The 21,635-nt window shown below is 41.3% G+C and overlaps 1 protein-coding gene across 3 annotated transcripts; it reads left to right on the forward strand.

Moving 5' to 3' along the window:
• Positions 1–6,043: 6,043 nt before the first annotated feature.
• On the forward strand, positions 6,044–15,696 carry LOC131689140 (serrate RNA effector molecule homolog). Of its 3 annotated transcripts, none has more exons than XM_058974008.1 (9): positions 6,044–6,133; positions 6,431–6,585; positions 6,645–6,778; positions 6,841–6,937; positions 6,994–7,176; positions 7,968–8,034; positions 12,464–14,499; positions 14,566–14,682; positions 15,052–15,696. In XM_058974008.1, exons 2-9 carry the CDS (start codon positions 6,452–6,454, stop codon positions 15,131–15,133), a joined length of 2,850 nt encoding a protein of 949 aa, XP_058829991.1. In that variant the 5' UTR covers positions 6,044–6,133; positions 6,431–6,451; the 3' UTR covers positions 15,134–15,696. The 3 variants fall into 3 exon arrangements, with proteins under 3 accessions (XP_058829991.1, XP_058829992.1, XP_058829993.1); XM_058974009.1 differs by having other exon boundaries at positions 15,351–15,696; XM_058974010.1 differs by lacking the exons at positions 6,044–6,133; positions 6,431–6,585; positions 6,645–6,778; positions 6,841–6,937; positions 6,994–7,176 and adding an exon at positions 7,183–7,658.
• Positions 15,697–21,635: the final 5,939 nt, after the last annotated feature.

Consider the following 21,635-nt stretch of genomic DNA (forward strand, 5'->3'; position numbering starts at 1 on the left):
CAGTTAATATGGTAGCGTGTATTCTCAAACAATTTATTTCATCATGAATCAAGTTGTGTTGGTATAATGCCGTAGCTATGCTTGGTCTACAATGCGAAGAAGGCATGATTCTAATTCGGAATATGCACGAAAGGATGTAATGCCTTTTTTGCATTGGGAAATTGTTTTGGGTGTACCGTATAATATCGGAACCTTCCAGATATTTTTTCTTGACTAAAATTACTTTCTAGCAAACTATGCATGACATAATGTGCGGATTGTTTCGGTTAACGTGTTCTTAGAAAAAGTCGAATCCAGCGCCGCTGTCATCACCTTCTAGGAAATCGAAAGCTTCGGGATTATTATTCTGTGATGCTCCTGACGGATTCTGTTGCTGGGGGAAACCCAAAAAAATAAAATCTAAATTGCTTCCTGCACTACCATCACCGCATACTGTATTGTTCGGTAATGTTTCACCAGCTGGAAACAATTGGAAGTCGAAGTCACTGCTAGCGCCCCTGTTTTCCAAATCGAACGACAATATGCTGCTGGTCAAACTGATTGCATCGTACGAGTCTTTGCCTTTATGTTGGCGGGGCGATCCAGACGGAGAAACACTTTCATCCGATCCGTTGTGTCCCTCTGACTGGACGCTCTTCGGATCAGAAAGTTGATCCACTTCCTGCACGATGCTTTTGATAAGCGGGGTGAACTTGTTGCACGTGTCGCACCAGGCCGGTGTAGTTTTTTCAACGGACATATAATTTTCAAAATTGACGCAATGTTCCGTCGACATGTCGGTTGTTGGTGTTGGTAGGATACAGGCGTTTGCACACTAGGATATTATTTTTGACACTTTCGGTGTTGCACTTGAGGCAACGTTGGGTGGTTTTTTGTCGAGAGCCGAACAGGCGACTGATTTCCGTTTAATCCTTGTTACTACGAGTAGGTTGGGTTTCTTTTGCCATCTCAGAATAGATATATAGAATAGTTTCGGCTGCCAACGTCGGATCGTAATCTAACGGGAAGAGATTATATTGTGCGAGAAGAGATTATTCAAAGAAACTACCCAACTTACCACTACTGGCCACTAAGAATTGAAACTTTTCATTGTTAGTATCGTACTGGTGAACTTTGCTGTCCAAGCATTCCTGATGATCTTCCAGGTATTGCATGTGCCTATCCGCCCCCGGAACAAACAGTCGGGGTGAAACGGATAGTTGAATTCTTTGCATACCACTAACCGTATTGTGAGGAATCAAACTTTCCTTCTGCTTCATAGCCTCCACCAGTTCGTAGTGCATCTGCTGTAGGCTAAATCGAAACAAACAAATGTCATTAAAAAATAAACTTAAGAACGGCATGCTCTGATCGGATTTATCAAAATGTGTTGCCATTTATTATTACTTTCCAGTGTTTGTTCGTTGTCAAGCAAAATCTATGCATAGGGTTCATTAAATCTAGTTTTCGGAGAGCCAAAAATGATTACCCTTTTGCATGGGACCTTGGCGTATTTAATTTGTATTTGCTAAGACCTTTGATTTCAACAAACTAAAAAAAGACTATTTCACTAGCAGATACAGAAAACTAGATTAGGATTGTCGCTTGCATCAGTGGTGGGAACATCATTGTTTTGATTCTGGAATATACCTGTCAAATATGTCAAATATAAAAAGCAAAAAAAAAAAAATCCACTATCGTCGTTTCACAGCGACTGATCATGTGTGTGTCTTTTAGTCAGCAAAGCAATGGCCTTTCTTGGCTGGTGTATTGTAATTAATTAGAATGCACAAATTGTCTACACCTTTTTTGAATTTGAAAAGTTTTCATTTCTTTGTGCGGTATATACAAACTCTTTCATTTCATAACAATAACAGTCGAAAATTTACACCGAGAAAAATCGCTATATTGAATCTATTGATTTCATACACGATTTTTTGCAATGTATTATCTGTTATTAAATTATCTGTCACATAAAAAATATCATGTGAAACTATAGAAATACATGTGCCGTGTGTGTACACAATCCATTTCCCACTGACCGGCAGTGCTTCTATGGAAGAAACTTGTCTGCATCTATGTAATGATATATTTGATATATTGATATATCATCGATAGATGTACACATGTTTAGCCCTGTAAATGAAAGGCGACAGCTCCACTGTACATCCAACGACCCATTTCCAGAATGCCTGTTTCTACACTTACATTCTGAGGTCATCTTCATATACAGTAAGCCCCGCGCGAATACATCCGAGTATCAATTGGATATTTGCAATAAATTCGCGCTTCCAGAATCAAAATTTCAGCTTTAGCTTGAGCTTGTGCGACCACCCCTGGCTGCTACTCCGTTATCGATCTGGACTAGCTGAAGTTGCACAGAGAATCAGTAGATAATTATGCTTGAGATTAGCAAAACATCTTTCAAAGTACAACTCCTGGTAATCCTAAAGTATGATCAACACTGGCGCCGGCCAGGCCCGAACGTAAATCGCGGAAGAAAAGGGAAGGAATGGTTAGTCCGATACATGCTTTTGCTAGAGGCCGTATATACTACTGCGCACTCCGCAAGTATCACAGGAGGATATTTTTGTTAGTAAGAGTATAGAAGTTGGATCACTTCTTCTTTACCGACGCCAGAGAGGTGACTTCACTATCTGGACTAGATATCGATCCACCAAACTCATAGACCGGGGACCAACGGATTTACTTCTCTTCCGAAGGAAGACGTGACCACAGATTTTTTCACCTCAGAAAAATCTCAACGACCTCGACTGGAATTGAACCCAGGCAAATTGGAATGAGTGGCGGTCATGCTTACCACTCAACCACCGGCGCCGTCACACTTTTCTCGCGATATTTCAACCTACTAACACATAAGGGTGCTTACAGAGTGGCCGCGAGAAGCTGAGCAGGGGCTGGCACTGACATTAAAATGCGAGATGCGAGAAACCTGCTTGCAGCATATCAAATGGAACCTGTCAGAGTAAAAGCAGGCAGTCGGCGCCGATCCGCTCAGCTTTCACTCTGACATCATCCCTTTGGTTTGCAGCAAGCAGGTTTCTCGCATCTCGCATTCTAATGTCAGCATCAGCGCCAGCTCAGCTTCTCGCCGCCACTCTGTAAGCACCCTAACTCAATAGGAAAAACTACCTGTTTAACGCATTACCTCATTTTCCTGTTGAATATACTGTATATCACTGAAAAATTTTGAAAAATATTGGACGTTAACGACAACACGCCTGGGCGATTCTAACTATAGAAATTTATATGCCGTGCATCAAAATTATAATAGTATGCCACATAGAAATTTGATTCATAGCAAATTTCACATAATTTTTCTGCCTGCTTCTTGTTTTCCTGCTGTAAATTTTATGCATTGGACATTTTCGGTCTTGAATGTTTATGCATCACAGCAGTTTAAAAATATAAAAGAGACGGAAATGAAAAATATGCAAATATACAAACAAACTAAATTTTTCTGCGTGTACCAGAATGTGGACCAACGACTTACCAGAGAGACTTGCGATACTTTGACAGATATATACCGAAAACAAAACAAACATGCTTCGAACCGAAAACAATAGGAACACCAGAATTTCGATTTTGGCAATTAGCAGTATAGCGTAATTGTAATTAAGTTGATTTCGTATTAAAATTCCTTGTTTTGCGTACCAGTTACAATAGTTCAATTATGTGGAAAACTTAGTCAAAGACAGTCTACATCGAGAGGTTTTTCAGTTTTCAATAATATTGCAAAACAATGAAGATAAATCAAAATTTTCTTTTTCGTCGTTAATATAAACTGTCTCTTGCAACACTGATCCAGCGGAATCTAATCACAGTATGATAACTTCAGTATGCGTCAGATGTTGTCCTAATTGTTTAAGTTAAAGTACGTTGTTGCACTAGCAGCATTTGTATAATGGTTTTCGTGGTAGTTTTCGATGATAAAATAACTACGCAAAATCCAAAGTGTATCAACGTTGTACTAGGTATGCTAGAACGAATAAAATTTGTTTTATTCACGTCAATTCCAGCTTTTTATTACCTTATGTATGCTCTATTTAACAAAACTATCCGTTAAAAGCAAAAAAAGTAACCGAATACATGTATTTTCAATGAATTGGGTCATTAAGCTATATATAGTTTTCCGTTCCATTCGATACATTTTTGGTCCAATATACATAATATAACATTATTTAAAAAAAAATTTCGTTGTGATACGTAAAAAACGATTTTTGTTTTTTAAAATAAATCTTGTGTAACCTTGGCAACCATACATAGGAAAACTGCGGTTGCTTACATCTGGCCTATCAAGACAACACCCAAAATGAAGAAAAAAAACTATACGCATTGGATGGTGTTTATGTCAAATGAAAATAACCCTGCGGGAAAACTGGGAAAACATGTATTAATTTTTTCTGACAGGGCATCATTTGTCGTGAAATTCGATATGTCAAATGCTTCTGATAGTGTCAAATCCAGACTGTCAACATATTTCTTTATATTAAATTTTATTTTCACGTTTCCTGAGCTGGAAAAAACATTGTAATCATGAAAATCAGGTTAATCGATGTATGCAATAAAAAAAGATTTTTTTGTTTCATTTAAGGACCCAATTCTGAATACCATTTTTTTGCATATTACCACTACATACGCAGCTGAGGGAATTGCACACCTTCTGTAGTATCAATAACTTATCGAGAAGCCTGTCCTGATTCAAATATGGCGGAGCAATCTGTCGTAGTTTGCCAGTAGAAATCGCTTCATTTCCGAACAATCGTTATTTTGAATGAGACACTTTTCGAATGCCATGCCAACTTTCAACAGTCACGTCGGTGTTTGCACTCTCCCAAAGAAATGTGTGTTTAACTACGCTGATCCACTTTTTTGACGTTTTGTTGAATGTAGGGTTAGTTTTGTTTTGTAGCGTTTTGAGTGGCGGATTCAGGGGGAGGGTCTTGGGGGTCCGGAAAATTTTTAACTCCTTGAGAAATTTTAAAGTTGTTTCTTTTTAAAATTCGTTTTAAATTCAAAATCATTCCAAACCAGATTCGACAACCAAAACTGATTTTATTTAAATGAGGGTATTACATTTTACGCATTGTACAATGAATATTTCAAAATCGATATTTCGGACCCCTTCGAATTTTTTTCTGGATCCGCTCCTGGTTTTGACACATTGCACGCAACGCAAAATGCATTTTGAATTTCTAATTTGGTAGAAAGAAATGCATTGATTTTCGCTGATTTTTTTAAAATGTATCACAAGCTAGGGGCAAATCACTCTAGGAATGTATAACAAATTTGCATCAAATTAATAAAAATGCATTTATTCTCAGTGATTTAATTTCCATTTTTGCATCAACTTTGCACTCCCTTGCAGAAAAGTTTGTTTAACAAAAGTCCTACGCTGGTCCACTTTGCTCGACATATTTTTGAATGTAGGGCTAGTTTTTTGTCGGGTTTTGACGTCATACACACAGCGCAGGATGTATTGCACGCAACGCAAAATACATTATGATTTTTTTTTTGGTTGAAAGAAATGCATTTAATTTTACTGATTTTTTAAAATGCATCACAAGTAATCTGCCCGTAGATCACAAGTGATCTCCTTCTTGGCGGCCACCAAACTTACTGCGGAATAAAACAGACGTTATGCCAATTCTGCATAGTTTTATTTCTCAGTGTGATGCGGGATGAAATAAATTGACTTTGTAAGGTTCTCCATTTGAAAGCGCTGCTGCACATTTCTTGCCGCATCGCTTCTATATTTGATAGCTGTCAAATTTACCACTGGTTGCCAGATTTATGAAAATAAATTTCGAATTTCTAAAATTAAATCTCATATATTATGATAAAAATGTCTTTGGATGAATTTTCATTCTAAATATAGATAGTACCTCGAAGTTTTTTTCTTCTGAATGCGCTAATAATGTCACAATACACTTTGAGTAGGAATAACGAACAAACATTTTCTTGTGGGCGTTGACTGAATTAAAATTTGTTCATATTCTGAAAGGTGAATATACAATAAGATACTGTAAACTGTCAGCACTGTCCTAGGCGCCATCGTGGTGAAAAGCTGAAAAATCGAGTTTGCGGACGCGTCGTTGCACGAGTGAAAATACTGAATTTTCAAAACTAAAAGGTATATTATATTTATTACTTCTTCATTAGGTCGGTGTTTGAAGACATTCGCGTTGTTGTAATTTGTTTCGGTAATTTATTCAGTTGCTTTCATTGCTGTTTTTGATTGTAGAAAAAATCGGACACTTGTGATGGCGAAAGTTTCACATTTTTTTTTTCTTAATAAATACCGATTGTTAAAAAAGCCTTCAGCGATATAGAATTGATTGTTCCTCTAAAACTACATTAGTTTATTTTTGTGATATTGTTTACTAGCATTTCCAATAAAATATTGTTTTGTGGTTATGTATACTCGCAGCAACCGGATTCCACTTCGAAGATGGCAGATTCTGACGATGAGTACGATCGTAAGCGACGTGACAAGTTTCGTGGCGAGCGAAGTGCCGGAGACAGCTATGCTCGTGGTGGGGACCGATCGGATCGGTCTCGCGGACGAGATGATTGGGTTGATCGGTAAGTTTTTGGTTGACTTTACACTGTTTTGTTTGTACGGAGTAATTGCTTAATTGCAGTGGCAGACCAAGGCAGGATTATCGGGACTATCGACCACCTCCACGGGATCGTGGATATTCGCCTGAGAGAGAGGGTCCCCCGATGAAGCGTATTCGTGGTGATGGATGGGGCGATGGCGGAAGACGGTTTGGTGGTAATATTTTATCAATTTCCTCATCAAGTGATTTATTTGCTAGCAAATTGATTTACTTTCAGGGCATGATGGTTACGGCATGTATGGTTATGGACATGATCATTTTGGTATGCATCCAGGTTCCGGACTGTACGGACATCAGGGCCCTATGCATCAAAGGTAAGTTTTTGGTTCCATTTCGGTACAAGCATCTGTTACAGTATTTTCTTTTGTAGGGAACCACAATCCGCCGGGGATATGCAAACCCAACCGTGCATGATGACGCTGAAGCAGTTTCTGGCCACCCAGGATGATGCTATTACTGATTCTGAAGCAATCCAGAAATACAATGACTACAAGGTGGAGTTCAAACGGCAGCAGTTGAACGAATTCTTTGTGGCCCACAAAGACGAGGAATGGTAAGGCTTTGAGTAAAATGACTGAAAGTGATTGTTTCTATGCTTTAACGTTGAAGAAAAAGAAGAAAAGGAAGAACGGACACTTTCAATGATTTTGCGTGTGGCATCTGCTCATCTATCATCCAGAGCAGCAACAGCAGTGGATGTACTTCGGAACATTGTATATATCTTTTAATAACAATTCTTCTCCTTGACAGCGCTAAGAATGGGCTGTGGTGCCGCCTGTGGTACTTCTACGACTTCCATGTTTTAGAAGCACCAACAGATACTGTCTCCACCTTGAGTCGGTTAAAGTTTCCCCTGCAGTCGCGTAACCTTTAAACTCGAAAAAGTATTCCGCGCGTTGTCTTGATTAGGGCCTAGAATGAACCGAGCGCCTGGCGAGCAATGCCAGGTGTTCCAAACTTCGATTCCTCCGATTGATTTCTTCGCGCGCGCGTAATGAAAATGAATACACGGGCTATGATGTCAAAGACAGAGAGGTATTTACAATTTTAAATAAAATGGTAAACAAAATATCAAAACATCAGTGGTTGGTCAATGACAGATTTTGTTAGCTGTGTGTTTGTTGCAAACATATTTAATGTAAAATCAATCTGAAGTAACTGGAAGTTAGTTGGGTAAGACTAGCTTTACAGATCCGGGGGTTTGTTCTTCACAGTAAATTTGTTTTGGGACAATTTACTCATTTTTGTTTATTGTAATTTTCCCTTTATTTTGGAAACACTTATTTGATTGATTACTGATTGTGCTGTTTGTTTATTTTTCTTTTTCTTTGAACAAAAAACTAGGTTTAAGATTAAATACCATCCAGAGGAATCATTGAAGCGTAAAGAGGAACAGCTAGGTTTTCTAAAGGTAAGTACTAAATTTTGAGTTCACTTGTTGCTATATTTACCCATAAATGTGTACCCGGTTCCATTCCTTTATTTGACTGATTATAACTGTTGCAGAGTACAATTCATTCTTCTGGATCGATAATTATGAAGAATTCGGTCAAAAATTGAATATTTTCATATTTTCCAAGAATATTTTTCGAAGGCGTTTCCAGGCAGGGTACATGTTTCGGATGGTGTTGACTCGTGGGCACAAATGTAAAACGTGTTCGAGTGCATCTCTCATTGTGATTCAGTAGAAGTCTGACAGCCTTTTCAGTGGTTTTGAATCTACAGCCTTTGATTCCCGAGTGACTTGAAACCTTTGTAAGCTTAGACGTAGATGTTGCCAACGATAGTACAATTAGCACTTATTGCCAGGAAGGTCGAGAATCAGTTATTGACGTTACCTAGGAAGTTTGAATTGAAGAGTGTGCGAGGAGTATCAAGCGATCCGGTACAATAGACAGTCGGAAGCGCGTGTGACCCAATCAAGCTCGCGGATGTGGAAAACAACGAAATTCGACAGGAGTTTTCATTGAAGCGTTGAGACGTGAGTGCAATTATCTGTACTTTAGTGCAGCTGAAGTGATAACGGCATTCGCAAGAGCGTGCACTGCAACCATGCCAAGGGTTGTACCAAGCTGGTGATGTTGCCGAAGCCAGGCAAGCCCCCTGCAGATTCTTCAGCATACAAGCTGATATGCCTGTTGGATACAGTCATCAAGGTGCATGAAAGAGTAATCCTTGGCATGCTTAGGATGGAGAGAATGGCTTATCCAAAATGCAGTACGGCTTCAGGAAAGGTAGATTCACTGTGGACGTCATACAAAGGGACTTGGAATCTATGGAGGCTGCACAGAAGAAGATTCGCTGAAGATTGAGAGTTCCCGAGTTTCTCTGTAGGATTCTTACGAGCTACTTTCAGAACCAGACACTGATCTATGAAACTGACACCGGAAAAAGAAGTGTAACCGTAACAACGGGCTGGAATGCTATGTACGAAGGGGTGCTGAATCTGAGCCTCTCCAGGAACGTAAAGATTGTCGGATTTGCGGACGACGTGGTGGTGCTCCTAGTGATCGGCGAATTACTAGGGGAAGTAGAAATACTCGCCACGGAAGCGATAGATGCTGTGGAAGACTGGCTAGAAGCTGGGCGTTAGCTCACCACTAAACCGAAATCATTTTGATAAGTAACCGAAAGGAACCGCAGCAGGCGAGATTTTCTTTTGGAGTGTTTCATCGACTCAAAGTGGGAAGTGAGACAACTGGGAGTGATGATAGACAATCGGCTAAGCTTTAATAGCCGCATCGACCGCGCGTTCGGGAGTAAAGAGATCTCCATACTATCTCGGATCATGCCCAACAATTGGGCGATCAGCAGCAGTAAAAAGTGACTACTGGCGAGTGTCTCCACATCAGTGTTTAGATATGCAGGACCTGCATAGCTGATGGCGCTGCAGACGAAAAGGAACACATCTCGGTTGAACAGCACTTTCTGGCTGATGGCCATGCGGGTGTCTAGCGCGTGTCGATCTATTTTGTCAGAGGCAGTCTACGTGATAGCTGGAACGATTTTCTTAAATCTATTACTCGAAGAAGATAGCGAGTGTTATACCGCCTATGATCGCAAATCAGTCCTATAAAGATAGGAAATCCCATAGAAAACGGGACAAATATGCAATCATGGGTAGTATAGCTATCGAGTCACGAGAGGAGTCCATAAACGAGCCGGAGCTGATACTTTAAGCAAGTGGCAACAACGGATAACGCTGTTAACGGTAGGTGGACCTATCGACTAATTCCAGCCTTGTCGGTGTGGGTGAATAGAGCGCACGGTGAAGTGAACTTTCACATGACGCAGTCCTTGTTTCATCATGGTTATTTCAAAAAGTATCTGAACATGTTCGGCTACGCGAGATCGCTGTTGTGCTTCGCGTGCGGTGATGCAAAGGAAGCGCTTGAGCATGTGGTTTTCGAATACCCGCGACTCAAGCACGAGAGAAACGAAATTAGAACCATCAATTGATGAGGACGTCAAAATGAACAATATTGTCCAAAGAAAAAATTGGAACTCAGTGAACAGATAAAAATGGAACTCAGTAAACAGAACAGTCACTCAGATCATGTCAGCGTTGCACCGAGAAGCAATGATTAGGCAACGTAGCAATACAGGGCTTCAGGCGTCGAGGACCCGATGAACCAGAAGTCACACTCCAACCGGAATCGCCGGACCGATCTTGGCACTCGCTAAGTCAGTCTAAGTTTGTCTTCACATCTCGCCCTGAGCAGAAGCTAAAAATCGTTCCGCACAAGTGCAACAGTCAATTCTATCTACAAGCCGATCGGTGCCTTTTGCACAAACAGTCCATATCATGTCAGTGCACAAACAATATTGTATTGTTTCCTCCGGCTGCGAAGTGAAATGAGTTTGCTAAATGAAAAAGGGCCCGTGCTACGGGATAACACGATGTCTTACCTACAGGAAAGCGACTGCATGACAACGGTAATGGAGACAACCCAGATAAATCTGAATCACTGTGACACCGCACAGCAACTGTTGTGGCTACGACAGAAACTATGCTTGACGTCGCTTTGATTGCAGAGCCTTCTCAGGTCTGATTGTAACTGGGTGGCGATTATATCGAAAACGGCTGTGATACAAGCTATGGGCGGATTCCTTATTCAAAAAGTGGTAGGACGCTTATTCGTAGGCTTCGTGACTGCCAAAATCAGCGTAGTCTTCGCGTGCAGTTGTCACGCTCCTCAAAGGTGGACTGTGGAGCAGTTAGCATAATCCTGGAGCATTTGATTTATCGAAACTGGTAGTCTTTGGTGGTGAATTCATCGCCTGGACTGTGGAGTGGAGCAGTAGAGTAACAACCACAAGAGGGTATACAAGAGGGTAACCACAATATATATCTTGCAAGAAGTTCTAGCGAAGTTAGACGTACGATTGTGCAAGAATGGTTTCGTTAGCAAATTTCGGAGAAACGGGAGTGAGTCTGTCATCGATATCACATTCTGTAGCCCTCCACTGACGGCCAAATATGTATTGGAGAGTAGAGACGCCAATCCCTGGGACGACGCGTACCGAGTCGTGGTGGAGAAAATAAAAGGCACGTCTACGCCAGCCGAAATGTGCCCTGAAGAATAATTGTTGAAGCTGAAGATAATTGTTGAGAGTCTCTTCTCTAAGCACTATCCAACTACCTGGCCACCAACACCGTACGATTAAGAAGAAGGAGCAAACAAATCAAAGAAAACTTCCGGTCCTGATGGAATACCAAAAAAGTGTCTAGATGAAGGCAACTTTCCAACAAGCAGAACCGCGAAAACCTGAATAGGACGTTCCGGCTGATGGTCATACGAGTCGCATGTGCGGACAGAACAATATCGTTTGAGGCAGTACATGTTATCGCCGCTATGATCCCCATCTATGATATGGCGGTGGATATCGACTGCTACAATCGCAGAAACTCCGAAACGTGAGAAGTAGAGATGGGAATCGATTCGATGGCTAGGTAGCAGCAGAAGGGAAGATGGACCTACCGGCTCATCCCAAACCTGTCGGACCGTAGTTGCTTCAGGAAGTATCTTTTCCGATTCGGGTACGTAACTTCACCATTGTTCTTGGATTGTGAGAACGTCGAGGAGTCACCGGAGCATGTGGTCTGCGAATGTCCAAGGTCCGAAGCGACGCGCAGGGAGATACTAGAAACGGGAGGACCGAGCATCAACCCGGATAACGGAATGACAAGTAACGTAAACACATGGAATGCTGTCGACAGAGTGGTGACGCAGATCATGACCGACTTACAGCGGAAATAGCGTAATCAACGAGCAATGGTTTCGGGAGAGCCGGAAAACTCCGTCGGAGTAGGTGAGATTCACGCCGGGGACTAGCCGAGTAGTCTATAACTGAGCGCCGGCTATGGATAATCGCCAGCGAACAAGGTGATACGCTTCACCCGGAATCGCCGGACCGATCACGGTATCTGGCTGTTTGGCTCGGTTTCGGGAGAACTTCTCTCGCTGGGGAACTCTCCGAATGGCTCATCGAAGAAGCGGTGCTATATGGCACGAGAAGGTACCCGAAGGGTTTAAAGCAATTGCGGGGCTAAATGGCACTGGACAGGCAGCCAAAAAGCTAATGATGAAGTGATACTAAATGGCACAAGGGAGCCGAAGGGCTCAGTAAATTAGACGGTCTGAAGTTTACCGCCCAGATTTTCCTCTTAGGGGAAGATCACTAATTATCGTTAAAATGTTAAAAAACACGCTTTATATGAACTGACACAGTTTATCGCCTCCAGAAGCGCCTAACGCCTTGAATATTCTGAACATTCCTGATTATGTTTTGTCACACTAAATTATTCTAATAGCAATTCGTTTACTTTCTTCCTGCAGAGACGTTCCGAGGTGTTTGTCGAGCTGCTAGAGTCCAAGGACGTCGCCAAAGTGTCGGTGGACACTTCCAATTCTGATGCACTGCTTCGACTGCTGGATACGGTGGTCATCAAGCTGGAAGGCGGTACCGATGAAGATCTTAAAGCTTTGGACGAGAAACCGGTTGAAGTCGTTAAAATCATCCCCGAGAAACCGAAATTTGAAATCAAACGAGAACCGCTAGATGACATAATCAAGAAAGAGAAGTTTTACATCAAGGAGGAAAGGTTCGACAATACCGAAATGAAGATGGAGAAATTGGTGGATCCAGCCAAGGATGTAATCGGCGGTGGTGAATGGGATGACGAGGAACCAGTCGTGAAGCCGGTTCAGCGTAGCAAAACACCCGAGAAGGAACCGGAAGCTCCGGAAAAAGATCCGGAACCGGAACCCGAACCTGAAGAAGAATCTTCTTCGCGAAAGAAAGATCGCAGAAAGAGAAGTCGCTCGGATTCTGCATCTAGTTCGTCCTCATCTTCGTCTTCCAGCTCAAGTGACTCCGAAGAGGAGAAAGAGAAAGAAAAGAATGATGATGAGGATGACGAGGAGAAAAAAGAAGAGGAACGAGAAGAGACTGCCAATACGCCACCCTTACCAGTAGTAGAGCCAGAGGAACAACCGGCGAGTAATGGTCACAAAAGCGGCGATGAGGAAGAAACTACTGCCAATGAAGCTGCGACCGAGCCCGAAAAAATAAACGAAAACAAAGAAGCCTCAGTTGAACCCGATGCTGCTGTTCCTCCCACTACTGAAAACAAAGACAGTGAAGAATCGGAAAAGGATGCAGAGCCAAGAGCAGAAGAAGAACGTGTAGCCACCGAAGAAACTAACCAGGAAAAAGAACCGTCCCAACCAGCCGAGACGGTCGATTTGGCCAAGGATACCAACGCGGGTCCCGCTCCAAGAGCTCTTCACAGAACCAGTTCCATTTTTCTGCGGAATCTAGCTCCATCTATCACAAAGGTAGAAGTTGAAGCAATGTGCAAGCGTTATAATGGATTCTTGCGTGTGGCAATCGCTGACCCTTTACTGGAAAGGAGATGGTTCCGTCGTGGCTGGGTCACTTTCCGGCGGGATGTGAATATTAAGGAGATCTGTTGGAATCTCAACAACATCCGGTTAAGGGATTGCGAATTGGGTGCTATTGTCAATAAAGATTTGAGCAGAAGAGTCCGTCCGATCAATGGGCTTACATGCCACAAAACGATTGTTCGCAGTGACATCAAATTGTGCGCAAAAATAACTCACAATCTGGACGACAAGGCCGGCCTGTGGAAAGATGCGGACTCGAACAATGGCGACAATAATGGTGAATTTTTTGGACTTCAGTCGAGAAACCCTGTTTTGCAAAACATCACCGACTATTTGATTGAAGAAGCTTCCGCCGAAGAAGACGAACTGCTCGGTCTTTCTACCGAAACAAAGAAAGCCACCGACGGTGAATTAGTCGAGCGCGATCCACAGCTTATCGAAGTACTGGACAAACTAATCCTGTACCTTCGAGTGGTTCATTCGGTTGACTTTTACAATCACTGCGAGTATCCGTACGAAGACGAAATGCCCAATCGTTGCGGTATTATTCACGCTCGCGGTCCGGCACCGCAGAACAAGGTAGTTTCGAGTGAAATTCAGGAGTATATTCGTACATTCGAAGGTAAAATGGGGTCATTCCTGGCTAGAATATCCGAGCTGGATCAGGAGGAAATGAAAAAGCTGGGTTCCAAAGACTCGGAAGCTGAGGTGGAAAAGTTCATCCAGGCCAACACGCAGGAACTGGCCAAGGACAAGTGGCTCTGTCCGTTATCGGGTAAAAAATTCAAGGGACCGGATTTTGTGAGGAAGCACATTTTCAACAAACACGGTGAAAAGGTCGACGAAGTACGCAAAGAAGTGGAGTACTTCAATAACTACCTAAAGGATCCTAAGCGACCCCAGCTACCCGAACATCCGGGTAATACACGAAAAGTGCCTGTTGAAGCGCCACCACCGACATCGGGGTGAGTTGTTGGAATATGGTAGCTATTGTGATGTCTAGAACGGAGTTCAATTTTTTCTGTTTGCAGATATCGTCCGTCGTACGGAATGTCTCACGGGTACGCACCGATGTATGCTCCTTATGCAGCACCAATGATGGCACCATCTGTTGGTCGCGGAAGGTCTGGTTTTGGACGTGGAGGAAGGTAAGAGTTCAGTCATTTCTTTCCTATTTCGATTTGCTAGTTTTTGATAAATGTACCAAAGACAGTTTCGGATTCGCAAGTCAGGAAAAATCCCATCTTGTTTCAAAAACATCCAATTTTATTACATCAGTTTGGTACATTTACTCAATATTTTGGTACTATGGATTTAGTGGTTTCAAGGTATCTCTCTGTCCAGTAAGTCGATTCGTTCCGCAGGTTTTCTCTAGTTTCTCTACTTTAGTCGACATGACTAATAACATATTTTCGAAAGAATCTTGGAACAACTAGTCATATAGATCCAATGATTTAATCGGCCCCTCAAAACGATCCAGTTTCCTTAAACTATTTTCAAATGGTTACACTTTCCAGAGACTCGATGCGAGAAATTCGACGGCCAATAGTGGCGTACAGCGATTTGGACATGCCTAATTTCGATGATAGCTTTCTCTGAAGTAGTGAACTACTACTACCATTACCGGTGTTTTTAACTGGCAGAACTTTTCGTTACACTTCATATAACACCTCCCCCATAACTAACAAGCGCCGAATTGCAATACACTAGAGAAAAGCTATCAGAGTTAGATCAAATATAAAAATCCGGTCAATCCATATCCACCAACCACTTTGGCCGTTTGCATCATTACACCATTCCATTGAAATCGTTCCAGAATGGCGCCCGACTACCGCCCAGTTATCCATTACCGCGATCTGGACGCTCCCCGTGAACCGGATGAATTTATCTAAGCTGACAAACGCAAAGCACGTTCTAGATGTATTGAGTTTAACTAGCAGCAAATTGTATAATTAGGTTACGCATCCGGTCTTGCCAGGGTGCCGCTTAGTGTTACATGCCACATTGTTTTAATTCTAAAGTGGCACTTATTTTTATTTCATACTTACGTGAACATGTAAACGATCATCAATTGAAATTTGTAATGACAAAATCAGCATGCCGGCCGGCAATGGCTGATCTATAGTAATATAACCGACGCTATTAATCTGAGTACTACCGAATACTGTTAATGGTTTTTGATTGCTATCCGAAAATGTCCTTATTGAATAAATCGACAAGGATGGGAGATTGGAATGAGTGCTGGGTCTGTGACCATGTAGGTGAATGGAGGACTGAGTGAGACTAGTTATGTAAGGTATGCAAACTAGGCTGGATGGAACTATTCAAGTAAGTCTTGGATATCACATACATTTGGAGTAGCATCAGATGTTGCTTTAAGCTGTTCTCAATTCCTATTCGGCAGTTTTCACGCCGCCACTCGCGTTGCGGTTTGGTAAGGCCAAACTGGTGTTGAAGGGGGTCAATTGAGGTTGTCTGACGTATTCTCGATGGTCACATAATTAGCGTTTTTTCGTTAGAATCGACAGACAGCCTTAGTTGATTATGAGCTTAGGGACTTTAATTTAATGTGGTAAATAATGTCTTTTTCGCTTCAGATAGTTGATATTCGAGCCGGCGGAGCTCTTTGAGCGTCTGACATACGAGTTCCGACGAAAATTGAGGATCCGATAGAGATCCTTTCTATGAGACGATCGACCGACGGCGTCGATATTCCGGAAGAGATGAGCAGCGGCTAGAGAGTTTAACATGAGAGAATGAAACTACCATTGAAATGAAATCTGTAAGTAGAACTAACAAAATTCTTAATTTTAGGAACTGTACGGTATGGCACTGGGCCTGTGGCCTTCGACTGACACGGTCCATTTTCATTGATTCAGAAGTCTTCTTGGCTGGTTGGTAGATATGTGCTCCTACTTGCAAGTTGATCAATTCGCTTGGGTGGGGGACATGTGCATCCTGCTAGTTGTCGACTCTTTTGATAGTGGGTATGAGGCTAGTTCAGGAAAGGAGTGCAGGACTGGCACTTGGGAGATAGTTAATCATTCAGGACTTGTTCTTATGATTATTGGACTTGACCAAGCACACCGGCTTTCAGAAATGATAAGCGATCCTTTTGGGTCGGTGTGGTCTATTCGAGTCGAACCAGGCGGACATTCGGTTCGAGCAAACTTTATGGAGAATAGTGGATAAATATTTCTTATGCCTTTATGGGCAGAGATTCTTTTTGCGAAATCCTAAAATACCTTCACTGGTATAATTACTCAGGTTAATATTAATAGAAAAATTGAGAGTTTGCCTGGTCCATAATGCAATGAATACGTATATTGACTAGAACAGGGATAATCGAATTATGTTATAAGATAGAGGTGAAACAGCACAGTTGTAGGAAAAGTATTCTCGAGTAAGGACAAATACTGCTAGTATGTATGTTTACCGTTTCAATTAATAGTCGATTGATCCGCTTCGGACCTAGGAGACAAAAAGGAGATAAGGAAGAGACAAAAGTGAATTCAATGCGAAATTTGCCTATATGACGTTGACCCCAAGGCAATGGTAGGATGATTTTCCATAGGATGACAGACTAGATGACACGACGTTACACGCTCTAAACTTGTTTACTGTATCGATTTTGTTGGCTATTTTCGGCAAATTTGAGACTAAGAGAAACGAAAGCAATGAAATTGAAAGACGGATAGGTATTCTAGGGTTGTATACCATTCCCCCGAAAGCCATTTCCCAGAAAGCCATTCCCTAGAATTCCTTTCCCCAGAATGTACCATTCCCCAGAAAGACATTTCCCAGAATGTACCAATCCCTAGAAAACCATTATCCAGAATGCCCCATTCCCCAGAAAGTCATTCCCCAGAAAGTCATTCCCCAGAATGCCCCATTCCCCAGAAAAGTTATGGTTTTTATTTATTATTTGTGGTTAAGCCAAAGGTTTACGCATACCTAATTAAAGAAACTTATGCGGTGTTAAGCTGCTGAGGATGTGCCGTTCGAAAGCGGCGGCCTCTCGCAAGCAAACCTGTTATCCTCTATATATAGCCGTATTTACTCGAACCGGTTTACTCGAACATACTCGAACATAGGACTTGGTTCCTTCTTTCAAATATGAGCAGTTCTTTGAACTTGTACGCCAAGCAACTCTTGCACGCAAACTTGTGATTTTTTCGTCTGCCCGGTTTATTCAAACATATATGTTGATTCCTTCTTTGGAGCTTTGGTTGAATCCATATTAAGATCGAAATGAATGCATATTGTGACAAATGGTTTCGTGGGTTTTTGGAGCATTTATCTTTCTTTTGTATTGGGAATGTTTCGTACGCAAATGTACGATTCACCCGATTGCTCGGTTTACTCAAATAGGTTGCACTAAATACATTCGAAAGTATTCTCATACCTTACGCCAAATGGTACTTATAGCACAGAGTTACAGACATAATACTCAACAACAATTATTCGTCAATGTTAGCGATCATTTTGAATTGAATATATTATTAGTTGGGACTGTTATCGCATTTGCGATTATGGCGCCACTGATATATGTGCAAGTATACGGGGGATATACCAATTACTCCTGGGCCTGAGGGTTGACTAATTTGTAAATGAGTGGTTGGAACCGTGTATAAAAGGTGTAGCTAGTGTTTTGGCCGAATTGGCGCTACGATATTTTTGCGAGGAGCCGCCGCTTTCGACGGCTTATCCTTACCAGCTTATTTCTTGTGGCACTAAAAACTGGATTCTAACCGCAATGCGCACTTACTATTTTTCTATTAAATTCTTATCATAGACTGGTTAGCTCGACTGGTCTGTCTATGAAAGTACGATCTCTATCACTTGAAGTACATGTGTTTTGACAGCTAGCAGATTTCAGTAGCAGTTTGGTCACTCGCACTTTGAAAGTGCGGAGTCCAGGTTGGTGGGAAGTGCGCAATAATATCATGCATCATGTAATGTACAAAGTTTTGGTTTCGCCACATAACCTTACTTACATAACACTGTTTCTTTCTTTTGGATCCTAGGAAGGGTGCTACTGCTTTCTATGGTTGTTGCCAAATGGCACTGAAAAACACACCTGTACTGAATTTTGCAATTTGTCCTATATGTATGTTTATATTATTAAAAGAAAAGTAAAAATATTGCTATTGTCTAATGCTGCAACCAGTACACTTTTCGAGGGGAGCAATATGGCCAACATAATGAAAAAATGTTTCGTTTTTTTATCAAAAAAGTTTCCCACTTCAAAAAAAATGTCTAGGAAATGGTTATATCTGTGGAATGAACTTATGAGCATTGGTTCATTCTGGATATGGTTTTCTGGAGAATAGTTCTTTCTGGGGAAAACACTTCGGTATTTTAGCTTCTGTGGAATGATTTTTCGGGAAAGTTAGTTATTCTTTATTTAAATTCGGAATAAATAATGTCATCCTAACTTCCGGTTTCAACACAATGCAAATCATTTCAAATGTGACCGAATCGAAGAATGTCGTTCGATGGAAATGGGAACGAGTAGTACGTTTGAAAAGATCAAATCTATAAAACAGTTAAACTTTTCTGGGGAATGACTTTCTGGGAGATGGTGCATTCTGGAGCATGGAATTCTGGGGAATGGTACATTCTGGAAAATGACTTTCTGGGGAATAGTATATTCTGGGGGATGATATTCTGGGGAGTGGAATTCTGGGGAGTGGAATTCTGGGGAATGATTTTCGGGGGAATAGTATACAATCGTATTCTAGAGCGAATCAGTTATAAACTTAGAACGGAAAACTAGAACTAGACAGGCTCATATGGGCATGATCGAAAGGAAATGTGAAGAATTTTTTGCCTTCTGCATAGTAGGAGTTGGGCGTTCCACCCAAGTCTACCGCATGGTCTATGGTAGAACATAACTCATCATCATGTTTTACCGCCGACGCCGGTAAAACATGATGATGAGTTATGTTCTACCATAGACCATGCGGTAGACTTGGGTGGAACGCCCAACTCCTACTATGCAGAAGGCAAAAAATTCTTCACATTTCCTTTCGATCATGCCCATATGAGCCTGCCTAGTTCTAGTTTTCCGTTCTAAGTTTATAACTGATTCGCTCTAGAATACCTATCCGTCTTTCAATTTCATTGCTTTCGTTTCTCTTAGTCTCAAATTTGCCGAAAATAGCCAACAAAATCGATACAGTAGAACCTTGCGGCAATTAAAACATAGTAACATCTAAACTTGTTTGTATGTATGTATGAATGTAAGCTCCTATGTATGCTTGTATGCATGGATGTGTATATGAGCAATGTATCCCTGAGCAACATGGAAGGACGGCCTCTGAGCCGCCAAAATGCTCATAAGAAGCCGGGTGCGCGGTCGTAGGTGTGTCCATAAAGCACTGTACACACTGTCAAGTGCAACGGTGAGACGGTAGGTGTACAGTTAATGCACATAGGTTGTTGAGACAGCCCGATTGCACAATGTTAAAAATGACAATTCTGTATCTCAAGATCATGACGATGGGTGGTGGTGTCTTTGGCAATATTCATCGACAGGTCATGTTCTGTCCTACAGTGAACAGATTAGTTCAGAACTCACACACTGGGCGGCGCCAAGGAGAATAAAAATTTCTGAACAGTGGAGAACTCTCTCTGAAGTCTGATAATTTAGGTAAATGGTGTTTTTGGTGATGTTCTCGAAGAGGATAAGTTCTGTTTGATAATGCAAAGAATAGTTTCGATTACATCATCTAGGTGACGCTAGTGAGCACGCAATTTCAATTGCTGCATCTCAATATTAAGACAGTTTAGAATGGTGTTTTCTTCAACAAAATTGCTCGAAAGGTCAATAAAAAACTCATAAAAATTTCTTCCTTCCGTTCGTTAGCGATATTGTTACACAAGAAAAAATACTCTGAGCGTTGCACATAATTTGTAAAAAACGTGCCTGACATACGGGTCGTACTATCGATCAACGCCATGCCTGCACAAAATCAAAATTGGCAAACCAAATCAACAGTAAATATAATTATGTAAACGTACGTTTTGCACCTTCGCTCAGCTTGCACACTTGCCGACAGCTCCACTGCGACTGTCGCTGCTACATGAATCGATCTAGAATCCAGATTGCTAAACTCCTTCTGTGTTCCTGGTGGCTTCACTCCGCCACGAAAAACAAGTGTACGTCAGAACTGAACCGATGCACTGCAGCATCGTCGCTTACGACGCTTACGACCGGCTGTGTTACAAAATAAGGGAAAGAAATTAGTGAAATACTCACCACACAATCTTTGAATCCTTCCAAATTTTTAAATTCAGTATTTAAATTCATTGAAGAATAATGTCCTTTTGTAATTTTTGTACCTACTGGACAACCCTTTGTCCGAATTCCGAAACAACGCGGTACTAAAAAGCTGGCTACCTCTCTCGGACAAAAATATGATACATATTTTAGCCCACCCAACCCTATGGGGTTGCACGAACTGTAGACGTAGGACTATACTACTTAATGTAAAATATTTATTTTCTTATTATATGTAGAGTAATAATAGATCATATATATTTCTTACGTATAGTTTAAGCACAACCAATCAACATCGAATGTTACATATTGAACCAAATCTTTTTGGTTATCAGGTCATTTCATTTGTAGTAGGTGATCGAATCCGATTAAACTTAGGGTAGTTTGGGGAGAGATGCCGCACATTTCTTAAAATCGATCCTGCATCAGAATAAATAATTCAATATTTGATGAAATCATTTTTATCTATTGCGACAAGTTTCTAAAAAACTGTGAAATGGTTTTTTCATGAAAAAAATTCATCAAATTTCCATGAACATTTTTTTTTTAAAGGTCATTGCGGGAGAGATGCCGCATGTGCGAGTGAGACGCCGCACCATGGTCACAAACTGAAAAATGATAAACAAAAGTAGCTATCGTTGATGTTTTTGTGATTAGGGATCTTCAGCTAAGTTTCAGGAAGTTTGATTACACCTATAAATCGGCCAGCACCTTCTTTTTCTTAAGGGGGTAATACCATTTCTAGGATCATTTTGTTACGCAACATTTCAAAAATATTTTTCTTTTGCAACCTTGTGTAATGGTTAAGTTGGAGTA

Source organism: Topomyia yanbarensis, chromosome 3, assembly GCF_030247195.1.
Source record: "Topomyia yanbarensis strain Yona2022 chromosome 3, ASM3024719v1, whole genome shotgun sequence".
NCBI lineage: Eukaryota > Metazoa > Arthropoda > Insecta > Diptera > Culicidae > Topomyia > Topomyia yanbarensis.

Bases quoted from the DNA above. Each gene is read 5' to 3' on its own strand.
- LOC131689140 (XM_058974008.1), top strand. From the start codon at position 6,452: ATGGCAGATTCTGACGATGAGTACGATCGTAAGCGACGTGACAAGTTT. The intron at 6,779-6,840 runs GTAATATTTTAT...ATTTACTTTCAG, and splicing joins TGGCGGAAGACGGTTTGGTG to GGCATGATGGTTACGGCATG. The intron at 14,683-15,051 runs GTAAGAGTTCAG...TACACTTTCCAG, and splicing joins GGTTTTGGACGTGGAGGAAG to AGACTCGATGCGAGAAATTC.